Raw genomic sequence first — 12,851 nt, forward strand, 5'->3', positions numbered from 1 at the left:
AGCACAACACTGGGGGAAACAGACAGGATGCCTCTATCGGAATCCTATCACTCCCATTGCTGTTAAGTTTCATGTAAAGCTTTATCCGATCAAGCTCAGGAGCTCTATCATCCATTCCTTCTTCTGTAAGGAAGTTGCCTGTTGGATTTCTCTTAGATTTGAGAAAAAAAATATGAAAAGCAGTATTAATCTCAGGACGAGAATCAATTCTTTTGGTATTTCCTGACACCAGAAAATATAGTCCTTTCAATTTAGAGTGCAGGAAATTGTTAAACAAATTGCAGCACGAGAATCGATGTCCAGTACCAGATTTAAGTCCTGCATGATAATGTCTCACTTCTGCACCCCTGCCCTCCTCAGGACTGACTCTGAGCACTGCAGCATATGGAAAATGACTATTCAGTTAGTTTGCGACATCCAGGGTAAGCACCAGGATTCCTTACTCATTTAATTGCATGCTTGTGACAAAAAAAAATGGGAGGTAGCGTCCACGTGGCGGACTCCCAGTGCAATGGCCACCTACCTCTGTACAACAGAGACTATCACTGGTGTGTCTCGCAAGCCAGCCGGCAAGCAGGCTGTTGTTTGGATAATGAGTGCTTTCCTGAAGTTTGGCAGAGGGCACAGTTGATTGTCATAAACTCAGCTGTGTTAGCTGTTAATTGCCAGTGCCGAGGGCAGAAAGTAAAAGGAAGCATCAGCCCACCCACTATTAAACTTGGGGAGAAAAAAAAAAAGAGTTTTCTAACCACGTGCCAGCAGAATGTATTTCACATGTGCACCAACTACATTGCTGAGATGCTCGAGTCACACGTAGGCCAGATCAGGTAATGGTAGCAGATTTCACTCCTCAAGAAAGATTAGTCAAACAGAAGAATGGTAGATATGCAAAACTGTCAGATAGTAAACTGCCCTGATACACCGGCTGTCTCTTTAGGTCTTTAAGGATTCTGCAAGCTCTCAGCTCACATTTGGAAGAAAGTTGAGCACCGGCTGCCAAACCTCAGTAAAGTAAGGAACTGCAAAAGCATGTTTAAGAGAAGTGTTGTGTAGTGACAGCATCGCTAGACCAGGGTGGTCAGATTTGAGCCCCACCTGAGAGGTGATTAACATCCAAAAATGAATTGATTAGCAGAGGGTTCAACTGTGTCAAAAGGTGACAGAAGCACCTGCCATACAACCTAGATATGATGGATCTGAACAAAAATCAGTTATTCAATTTCACTAAAAGTGTTTCTTCATTATGGAGATTTTAGTTTCCAATTCAACAAGGGTAGATAAAGTTTCTAAAAGACTAATCCATTTACAGCACTGATGGGATTCTAAAATCCCACTCAGCTGAGTGTGAGCCTGTCAAACAGGTACTCTCCCATGCCATTGTCAGGGGCTCCCAGTCTCTTCAGGTTGGTGATGTGATCTCCCAGCTTCTTGATCATCTTCTCTTGCTCATCCAAGTAGTGCCTCTCCAGGAAGTCACACAGCTGGAACAAACAGCCAGAATGTAAAGTTAGAGCAGACATAAACATGAAGAATCACACCATTGCATTTTTGAAGTGATTATAGGTGTGTACAAGTGCATTTATTTGCGAGCAGCTTGCTCTCCAGAAACAATGAATAGACTGGAATAGCTTTATTGGCAACTATGCTATTTTAGAAGTGGTTATAGAAAGCCCGGTTTGCCCACAGGGGTCAAACTGTCATTTTTCTGAATTGTGTGGAAGTTTGTAAATACATGAACCTCACACCAAGTCAGCAGGGCACCTATCAGTGCCTGACATCTATGGTCACGATGGCTGCTTCTCGAGTACTGGAGAACAGCAAGCCTATGCTAATAGAAGAGCAAGAGCAGATTCCCATGTCACCTTCAGCTCCCTCGAAACATTCATCCCATCAGGAACACACATGAGGGTCTGTGTTGCCAGAGGCGAGTTTGTGCAGATCCAGCAGACTCTGGTTCACATCCTTCTCCATCTGCAGAGCTGTCTGCATTGCCTCCAGACCACTGCCCCACTCATCCTGCTCTGGCTTCTGGAGGGAGAAAGCTAGTCATTTGTGTGGTTAGAAGGTCCAAGACTCATATGAGAGCAAGGAAATGGAGACATCTGGTAATCTGTGCTAAATCCAAACAAAGCATGAAAATCAATTCAAAATTCAGATAAGGTCATGGAGACCATTATCAGACATTTGATCCATCATGAAGAACTGCTGACAGATCAGGATTTAAAAACTGGCTGAAACAGTTGGACAACATTACCTGTATTCAGGCAAGTCTACAGTAATGTGTCATAGTCTAAACTGACATTTGGGCCAGGTCAGTGCTAAAACCCTTTCATTCTGAGCATTCAGATTTGTTGCTTTTTAAGAAAGGCGAGAATTAGCAAAACCAACTCATAACAAGCTGAGACTTTCTATCAAGACGCTTCACTCATCTCCACACAAGATGTACAGGGGAGTCTAGAACAGCAAGGCCATTGTACAAGCAGGAAACTACACAATTTACATTTACTCTACAAGACAGAATCCAACCTTGATGTCCTGCAGGAGGACACGGCCTCCACGTTTATTCTGGAATGCCAGAAGTTTCTCAGCATGTTCCCATTCCTCATGGGACTGCTCCTTGAAGAAATCAGCAAAGTGACGCAGGGCAACATCATCCTGGTCAAAGAGAGAGAACTGTGTAAAAAGAAACAAAGTGGGAAAGTTGCTCAGTCACCGAAGTGACCGTCCATCAGAAAGTAACCCAGTCACCATCATGAATCATCAGAGTTAGGTGAGGGAATGGAGGAATGTTGGCAGGACAAAAGCAGAGAAATCATCCCCGTGGAATATGGCCCAAATAGCAGGCATTAGGTTTAGTTTTCCATGAGGGAAGTAAAAGCCAACTGCAACCACTGGCCTGACAGTGCCCTATGAAGTCAGTTAGTCACAGCCATGAGGCATCCCTATTGCTCAGCACTGGAAGCTGGTCCGGACATGACCAACTGAGGCAGGATGTTGGCTTGTCGACTAACAGAGCCAGAAGTCTGTCAGCTCCCTCATCAACAAATCTAGTTTCGAGTCTATTCGGCATGGATGCCCAAGTAGAAAATCATACTTGGCATGCAGATTTTCAATCAAAATCAAATAGCAACACTTCATCCTCATATTCAGTAGCTAGTAGTCTTTTGCTCCTCAAAAGAGAAGGAGCCAGGTTAATTTGGCAACTTAAAAGGTAGAAGTTGATGGGAGAAAGTTTCAACAAGCAGAGTGATTTTTATAAGTTCTTCAGCCAATAAAATAGGGTTAAAGTTAGCAGCAAAGCCAGCTTACCCCTCTGTAGCACCAGCCATACACTGTCCAGAAGAACAATAAGGGCAGGGGACCCTCAAGGGTGAGTTTCAATTTAAGAAACACCTACATTTAAGTGTTCAGTATTAAGTGTGTTAGCTGGATTCAGTCAGGGAAGCAGGAGACTCCAGATACATTCTGCAGGTAGTTCATTGAACCAGAAAACACCAAAAGCCTCATCACAATTATAATCACAGCCTTAAGTCTTGAAGCAATCAAGCTTCACCACAGAGAGGTAAACATAGGAGGAATAGAGCTCCAGGTTGATCTGCTTGTTAACAGCATCCTCACAGTCCTTGTGGTAGTTCTGACACACTTGGGAGGCCATTGTCACTCTCCCTGCTCACTATCACCTAGACAGCTCTCATATCAAGTCTTTGTACCACAAGCTCCAGTATTTATACTCCTGGGACATCCTATGTTCAACGAGGGAATGACATCACCAATGATGACTGACATTCCCTGAAAGCCAATTCGGAATCTCCCATGAATTTAGCCCCGCCTCTGCCCTCCCACCAATTAGAGAGAGGGTGTGGGTGTATGAGGCAGAGCTGATCAGAGGTGCAGATTGTTGTCAAGTCTGGATGGTTATTCTGTGATTGGATCAGCAGTCGGTCATTTAGAATCTCCAATCTGCTGGAACTCTCTATCGGGTCATGGTTAGTTTGAACAAAAAACTAGATTTGGATTTGGAAAGCTTTTCTTTTTAAACTAAGCTTGTTGTGACCAACTGCAGGAGGTGCTCAATGAAGGAGAATCAGTTTCTGAGCATGTTCTGCTGGGATATTGGAGAGAAAGGTAGGAGATTGATGGTAGTTCATAGAAATTTGTGACAGAAACAAACAGGACAAAGACAGGAAAGATGTTTCTGATGACCAATGCGCCCAGAACCAAGGGTCACTGTCTAAGGATAGAGAATAGTCTGTTTGGGATTGAGATGAGGAGAAATGTCTTCAGCCATACAGTGGGGAGTCTGTTGTATTGTCTGGGACAGGAAACAGTTGAGGCCAAAAGACTGAAGGTTTTGAAGAGTTAGATGTAGCTGATAGGGCTATGGGGATCAAAGGGTATGGAGAGAGAGTGTGAAGATGGTACGGAGTTAAGGGATTACCCATCATCATATGGAATGTCAGAGCAGGCTGGAAGGGCTGTATCAAAATGGTTCAAAATTTTGAACATTTCAATCAGGTCATCTTCTAATCGTCTCTGCTCCAAGGAGATAAGGCCAATTTTTAAAATCTTTCCTGGTATCATTCCAGCAAATCTCCTTTGCACCGTGCCCAGGGCTTTAATGCCGTCCCGTAGAAACAGTGCCCAGAATTGAACACAATACTCTAATGCGGTCTGACCAATGGTGTGCAGTGGTGTAGCGTTACTACCTTGGTTTTATACTCCATGGCTCTCCTTAAAAACACAAGATTCCTATAAGCCTTCTTCATGACTGTTTCATCTTGCCTGGCCACCTTCAGGGAATTGTAGTTTTAAATCCTGAGGGCTCCCTGCTCCTGTACTCACCTTGACGTTGTTCCATTGTACCTGTATTATCTCTTCATGTCTCCATGTTTCTTCGACCAAAATGCATTTCTTGCATTTTTTTGTGTTGAAATTATAAAGTGATTGCCAACATCAAATCTTACCCAATAAAAATCAAGAGATGCAAATTTTGAAGTCTTCAACTGACACCGGACATGTGTGTGTGTCCACTACCCACTATCCTTTCTGTGAAGAGGCTGTTTCTGACATTATCCTGGGCCGTTTAGCACTAATTTGAAGATTCTATATCCGTACCATACCTTAAGTCCTAGAAGACCCATTGAGAAGAAACAATTCCTCTGAATCTACCCTGTCAAGTCCATTAATGGTCTTAAAACTTTCAAGTACTGCCATCTCTTAACCTTCCATACTGAGGGACTCGGGCAAGCTGCCATCATCATTTAACCAGCTCTTTATCTCTGAGTTGATTCTGGAAATTCTCTGCTGCACCATCTTCAGGCCCAACCTGCCGAAAATGAGATCTCCAGGGATGGTTGAACCAGAACTTGACAATTTCATAAAAAACTCCACCCAGAGGTGTTCAAATCCCTTAGAGATCAGGACTGACATTGAATTAATTTCTTTGTTCAGTGTTTTTATATCTCGTCTCTAGTTTCAATACATTTCTGTCCACTTGTCTCAGTTTCATTTTGATCATTAGTTTTGACAACCCAGCAGAAGATGTCCCCATTTCTAAAACACTCTGACTCACCTTTCTTGGTCAGGAGTGGATAACTTCGCACTTCCCCTTATTGAACTGTATCAGCCAGTCTTCCCCACTCCATGGAAGTTTGAAACATTCCACTGTCATGATAAAGTGCCACTTGATGTAATGCCATCAGCAAATATTTGAATTGTGGCTGTCCATTTCTTCATCTCGAACATTTATAATCCAAGGAAAATTTAAGGCCCCAGTTTCTCTCCTTGGGGAAAGTAATCACATCTTGCTTTTTCTTTTATTACCTCATGGGATGAAGGTGTTGTTGGCTGGCCCAGCATTTATTGTACTTCCCTAATTATTATTGTCTTCTTGAATTGCTGTTGTCCATTTGGTGTAGGGAGATCCATAATGCCATTTTGGACAGAATTCCAGGATTCAGATGGTATGACTGTAGATTGAGTTTTGCCTCATGAGCTTCATTGAGTATTTTGAAGAAGTGATGAAGAGCAATGATGAGGGCAGAGTGGTGGGCGTGATCTACATGGGCTGTAATGAAGCGTTTGACAATGTTGCTCATAGTAAGCTGTTTAGCAAAGTGAGATCACATGGAATCCATGGAGAATTATCCATTTGGATACAGAAATGGCTCAAAGGTGGAAGGCACAGGGTGCCGGTAGAGGCAACAAAGTGTGGAGCCGGAGGAACACAGCAGGCCAGGCAGCATCAGAGGAGCAGAAAAGCTGCTGTTTCGGGCTGAGACCCTTCAGAAATTGGGAGGGGGAGGGGAAGCTCAGAAATAAGGAGGAGGGGTGGGACTGGGGATGGTAGGTGGGATGGTGATGGGTGAGTGCAGGTAGGGAGTGGTCAGTGAGGTGGGAGAGAAGATGAACATGAACAGGTCAAGGAGGTGGGGATTGGTCATGGGATGAGGAGACTTTGAAGTTAATAAGGTTAATAAGGTCCACATTTAGTGTCTTGGGCTATAAGCTCCCAAGGCAGAATATGAGGTGCTACTCCTCTAGTTTGAGGATGACATTGGTGTGATACTGGAGGATGCCCAAGATGGACAGGTCAGCCATGGAGTGGGAGGTGGGGTGGAAGTTAAAACATTTTGTGATTGGAAAGTGTTGTTGTTTGTTTCTCATTGAGCGCAGATGCTCTAGAGAAACTGTCTCCCTCATGGTGGCTACATTGGGTGCAGCCGATACAATAGACCAACTTGAAACAGGTGCAGGTGATCTGTGTCTGATGCCGAAGGTTTGTTAGTTTTTATTTTGAATGGAGACACGGGGTGGATGTGGTGGTGGGGCGAGGGGGTCAGGGAATGGTGTAGCTGTTCCTGCAGTTGCAGGGAACAGGGCTGGGGTTAATGGGGAGAACAGAGTGGATGAGAGAGTGGCAGGGATACCAGCGTAGAGGTACTGGGGTGTCCACAGTAAGAGGGGCTATGCCTGCTTCTGTCGGATATGTGGAACAGTCCCTCTTCTGCTGCTCCACTGGCACTATCCCCTACCTTTTCCTTACTCAAAGATTAACAGTAAATAGCCAGCTACATTGCTGTGTGGGTGGTGAGTCAGCTGTTGGCCAACTGCTTTCCTTCCCTGAAAGGGTTAGAAAAGTTTAGAACTGCTGAGAGTTGGTCTTTCTGCAAATTAAGTGAAGTGTCTCTTCTACTCTGACCCGCCCCAACCGAAGCCGAGATGCTATGAAGGGAACTCTGCAGATAAAGAAGGTGAACCAGAGTCTCCCGGATCCCCTTGTCTGCAAATGTAGCTTTAATTGCACCAGCTGTCCTCAGCAGTTGATTGCTGGAGCAAGAACAGGGACTATGCCACGTTTGTCCCACACGCGACAAGGTGGGCATTGAGGATAGGAGACACTGTTACAGGAGAGAGCAGATTCCTCACTCAGTCTCCTACAGTGGAGACTTGTTAGAAAATCCAATTCCTTAGCTTTGGAAACTAGAACAGTGGTGTATTGCTTGCTCAAAGAAGCATGGAGAAAAAGCAACTTGCATGCCAGATGCTATTGCTGTTACAGTCTTATTAAGGAATATTTTGAATGCTTAGATTCTACCAGTAAAGTTAACAGAATATTACTGGCAAAACTGAGGCCTGGCAGCACCTGGGGACAGACTTCAGTTGTGGAGTCACCAGACTCAAAGATTAACTGGTTTAATCAACACACATCCAGAGTTCCACCTGCACCTCCCCCGCCACCCGGCAAACCCCAGCAATTTCTATTTTGTTTGATCCCAGCTTTTAGGAAAGTTGGAGCATTGCTCGGGACAGGGCACCAGTTAAGTGGCTAACAGTTAGATAGAGTGGAGCAATTTTGGTGAAGCTATTCACGAGAGACTACTCTTACAGAATTGTCACAGTGAGGACAAGACAGATAGTGAGCATTGCGAACAAGCCAAAAGCTTAACAGTTGTGATTTCCGCAACAATTACTCACTTCAAAAATTCTTCTGACTCTGGATTCAGAAGCTGAACAAAAATAGCCAGGGCAAGCATTGATTCAATGCAGAGAGCAAAAAGCCGAAGGGACTGAATAATCAGATAATAAACAGCCAAATAAATGAAGCAGTTACTTAAAGTAGTCAGATACATGGGAAATGTTTTCATTGACTTTTTTGTGCACTCTGCACTTGCACTAGAACACCAGTGTGCAACAGATGGAGTTGTTGAATCCCCGTTCAGCTCAGGCTGAGCCTCTCAAACAGATACTCTCCTTTGCCCTTCTGAGGGGCTCCCAGTCTCTTCAGGTTGGTGATGTGATCTCCCAGCTTCTTGATCATCTTCACTTGCTCATCCAAGTAGTGCCTCTCCAGGAAGTCACAGCTGGAAGACAAGACAAGTTAGTTGAGTCCATTGAAGACATTTGGAAGTGACCCTCAATTCAGATCTTACAAATCACTGCCAAGTTGAGGGAGAGGGGCACTCTGGTGATTCATTTGGACTGTTGTAGATTTAACAGTCTGCAGGAGGCAGTTATGAGACAATTGTATTCCCCCTCCCCCCAGGAGTAGACAAACAGATCACTTTCAGGTTAGAAACATTCATCTTTCCTGTAATTTGAAAGTCATCCTGGTAGTTTGTTGCTCTGAAGGCCATCAGCCCCACATGCTGAATTTAGCAGTGGATGGCAAGGAAGCACACAACCAGCCCAGCTCTTCCCCTCCACCCACTGCATCCCAAAACCAGTCCAACCTGTCTCTGTCTCCCTAACCTGTTCTTCCTCTCACCCATCCCTTCCTCCCACCCCAAGCCGCACCTCCATCTCCTACCTACTAACCTCATCCCACCTCCTTGACCTGTCCATCTACCCTGGACTGACCTATCCCCTCCCCACATCCCCACCTATACTCTCCTCTCCACCTATCTTCTTTTCTCTCCATCTTCGGTCCGCCTCCCCCTCTCTCCCTATTTATTCCAGAACCCTCTCCCCATCCCCCTCTCTGATGAAGGCTCCAGGCCCGAAACGACAGCTTTTGTGCTCCTGAGATGCTGCTGGGCCTGCTGTGTTCATCCAGCCTCACATTTTATTATCTTGGATTCTGCAGCATCTGCAGTTCCCATTATCACTGTTTTGTTGTCCAGCCGGCTTGGGGGGAAACTGAGCACGTTCTGGCCTTTTTAATTCGGCTTTCATATCTGCCCACTGCCACACGGTTATTACGGTGCTGATGGTGACCATTCGGCCCATCGTATCCACCACCAACTCGCTGAGCGTTTCACCTCTTGCCATTCTCCTGCACTGTCCCTGTAATCTCCATGTTATTCCCTTTCAGATATCAGTCCTATTCCCTTTTGAATGCGTGAATTGAACCTGCCTCCAACACACTCTCGGACTATACATTTCACACCCTATCCACTCGCTGTGTTGGAAGGTTTTTATTTTCGCAGATCACTTCAGCTTCTTTTGCCAATTTTAAACCTGTGCCTTCTTGCTCCTGACCCTTTCACAAATGGGAACATCATGCCCCTGTTTGTTCTTTCTGGATCGGTATTTGAGCCGTTTGCTTTCCAGAGAGAAAAGTCCCAGCTTCTCCAATATATCCTCACACCTGAAATTCCTCATTCCTGTTGCCATTCCAGGAAGCCTCCTCTGCACTCGCTCCTATACCTCCACTCTTTCCTTCAGTGTGATGTGCAGAATGAGACACAGTATTCCTGTTGGAGTCAAACTTAAGCAGGTTCAGCATAATCACCTTGCTCTTGGACACTTGCCCCTACTAATAAAGCTCAGGGCACTGCGAGCTTTGTAAACGATTCTCTTAAACAGTCCTCAGAGATAATGGGAACTGCAGGTGCTGTAGAATCTGAGATAACAAAGTGTAGAGCTGGATGAACACAGCAGGTCATGCAGCATTTGGGCCTAGACCCTTCATCAGAAAAGGGAGATGGGGAGAGAATTCTGAAATAAATAGGGAGAGGGGTAGGCGGACTGAAGAAGAATAGAGGAGAAGGTAGGTGGAGAGGAAAGTATGGGTGGGGAGGTAGGGAGGGGATAGGTCAGTCCGGGGAGGTTGGACAGGTCAAAGGGGCCAGGTGAGGTTAGTAGGTAGGAAATGGAGGTGTGGCTTGAGGTAGGAGGAGGGGCTCGGTGAGAGGAAGAACAGGTTATGGAGGCTGGGACGAGCTGGGCTGGTTTTGGGATGCAGTGGGAGGAGGGGAGATTTTGAAGCTGGTCAAATCCACATTGATACCATTGGGCTGCAGAGTTCCCAAGCGGAATATGAGTTGCTGTTCCTGCAACCTATGGGTGGCATCATTATGGCACTGCAGGAGGACCAGGATGGACATGTTGTCTCAAGAATGGGAGGGGGGAGTTGAAATGGTGCACGACTGGGAGGTGCAGTTGTTTACTGCGATCTGAGCGTAGGTGTTCTGCAAAGTGGTCCCAAGCCTCTGCTGCATTTCCCCAATGTAGCGGAAGCCACACCGTGTACAGCAGATGCAGTATACCACATTGGCGGATGTGCAGGTGAACATCTCTTTGATGTGGAAAGTCATCTTGGGGCCTGGGATCGGGGTAAGGGAGGAGGTGTGGGGGCAGCTGCAGCACTTCCTGCGGTTGTAGCAGAAAGTGCTGGGTGTGGTGGGTTTGGACGGGAGTGTGGAGCAGACAAGGACGTCGCAGACAGAATGGTCTCTCCGAAAGCAGACAATGGTGGGGATAGAAAAATGTCTTTGGTGGTGGAGTTAGATTGTAGATGGCAGAAGTTTCGGAGGACGATGCGTTATATCCAGAGGTTAGTGGGGTGGTATGTGAGGACTAGGGGATCCTCTCGGGGAAGTTATTGCGAGGGTGGTGTGTGAGGGATGAGTTGTGGGAAATGCGGGAGACACGATTGAGGACATTCTCGCCCACTGCAAGGGGGAAGTGGCGGTCCTGTAAGAACGAGGACATCTGGGATGTGCAGGAGTGGTATGCCTCTCCTTGGAGGAGATGGGGCAGAGGCAAAGGAATTGGGAATAGGGGATGGAGTTTTTGCAGGAAGGTGGGTCGGTTGAGGCGTATTACAGGTAGCTGTGGGAGTCGGTGGGCTCGAAATGGACATCGGTTTGTAGGTGGTTGCCTGCGATGGAGACAGAAAGTCGAGGAAGGTGAGGGATGTGTTGGAGATGGTCCTTCCACCTTCAATGATGTAATGCAAATACACCATACAGTTCACTCACTCCTGCACCCTCTTTAGAAATGCACCTTTTATTTTGTATTGTCTCTACATGCTTTTCCCACTTTGAACTTCATCTGCCACTCGCTTGCCGATTCCACCAATATGTCTGTGCCCTTTTGAGGTTCGACACCATGGTCCTCACTCTAAGTTTCTTATCATGTACAAACTCTGAAATTGCATCCCTTATACCAGGCTATATGTCATTAGCTAAGTTTAGAAAAGCCTGGCTCCTCCCCATAACCCATGAAACTCCACTACAAACCACCCCCTCGTCCAAAGAGCATCCATTGGCATCACTTATGTTTCCAGTAATGCAGCCAACTCCATATCCCTGTCACTGCGCTGCCGTTCATTACAGGGGCTTGAACATTGTGTGGCACTGTATTATATGTCTTTAGGAAGCCCACGTAGACCACACGAACAACAGCCCTCTCGCCTATCTCCTCAAAATACTTGTGCTAGATAGTTGAAAGTGATTTTCCTTTTGAGGAGATCTGGCATGGATCTCAAAAAAGATTCATATTCATCCATGTATCTATTACGCAATTTTCAACTCATCTCCATTACTTCCTATCTTCCACTCCCCAGCATCACTCATGGAAATGCCAGGCGTCTACTCCATCACTTATCCCATTTGGAAACTGAATGAAAAGCTGATGCAAAAGGACAATGCATAGAGAAGTTGTTGCCTCTTCTCAGTGTTCATAATTTATTGCAGCTACTAATTTCCAATTTCAAAACAATTTCTCACACAGATTTAAAAGTTCCACTCCCCACCCAAGTCCCCTAACCTGCCATTTCCACATACATGCTGTATATGTTGCTTGCCTTCTATTGAAGGAGAGCTCAACAATGTTGGAGCTGAAAGAGTTTGCAAATAAGACCTCTCCTCCTCAGCAATTTCTGTACCCTATTCCCCTGCTGAGAGCTTCACTTCAGACAAACAAGAGGAAAAGAAGTGACCCAACCAATGATTGGCTGCTGTGAACATGAAGCTATTGGGAGGTATGGAAGGGTAGGAGGAAATAAGTAGTAATGAGAAATCAGGGGGAAAGAGGGGGGTGGTGTTGAAGAAGAAAGAAGGAAGACAAAAAATGCTTTGAATCCAACTCTGCTTCCTTTAAATCATTCATCTGCTAACCCTCAGTCCCCAAAAGAAACAAAACAAGTCCACAAGCTGCAGATGGGGGCAGCCTTTGCAGTCGGCAAACTTCGAAAGAGTTCACTTGACCCTTGCTGCTGTTGGAAGGAGGGCAGAGGAGGACAGAGGAAGCACCTAGTGTCTAATGTCATCCGGAGAATAAAGTCATGTCACTAAGCGGTACACACCTGGAAGGCTAATGTAACGCTAAAAGGAAAGGGGAAACGCCTCATTTACAAATTTGCCATGAATAAAACGTACGTTCCATATGTGCATGAAATTTATGCTACCTTTAGAGGAAGATATAGAAGTGTGTGAAATTTCTATTGTGGATTTTTTCAGTCAAGTTACCTGGTTAGCTGTTGGTAATTTAGGTTGTTTAAAAAACAAAGATCCAAAATCCAGTTCCACAAAGACTTGTATTTCCATTTGGAATGGCAGACAGAAAAAGGTAAAGTGGGCATCAGAATTAAGTCACAAATGGACCAATTTCTTCTATAACCCCAC

General features: G+C 45.4%; 1 protein-coding gene across 1 annotated transcript; it reads right to left on the reverse strand.

Moving 5' to 3' along the window:
* Positions 1–1,334: 1,334 nt before the first annotated feature.
* On the reverse strand, positions 1,335–4,858 carry LOC132206520 (ferritin light chain-like). The gene is made up of 3 exons (XM_059640710.1): positions 4,843–4,858; positions 1,903–2,042; positions 1,335–1,481 (listed from the first exon to the last, which is right to left on the reverse strand). The coding sequence occupies exons 1-3, from the start codon at positions 4,856–4,858 to the stop codon at positions 1,335–1,337; spliced, it is 303 nt and encodes a 100-aa protein (XP_059496693.1).
* Positions 4,859–12,851: the final 7,993 nt, after the last annotated feature.

Source organism: Stegostoma tigrinum, chromosome 38 (genome assembly GCF_030684315.1).
Source record: "Stegostoma tigrinum isolate sSteTig4 chromosome 38, sSteTig4.hap1, whole genome shotgun sequence".
Lineage (NCBI taxonomy): Eukaryota > Metazoa > Chordata > Chondrichthyes > Orectolobiformes > Stegostomatidae > Stegostoma > Stegostoma tigrinum.

Excerpts from the sequence above, each read along its gene's own strand:
- LOC132206520 (XM_059640710.1), bottom strand. Across the intron at positions 1,482-1,902 it reads CTGGCAACACAGACCCTCAT|CTGTGTGACTTCCTGGAGAG; the intron begins GTGTGTTCCTGA and ends TGTTTGTTCCAG.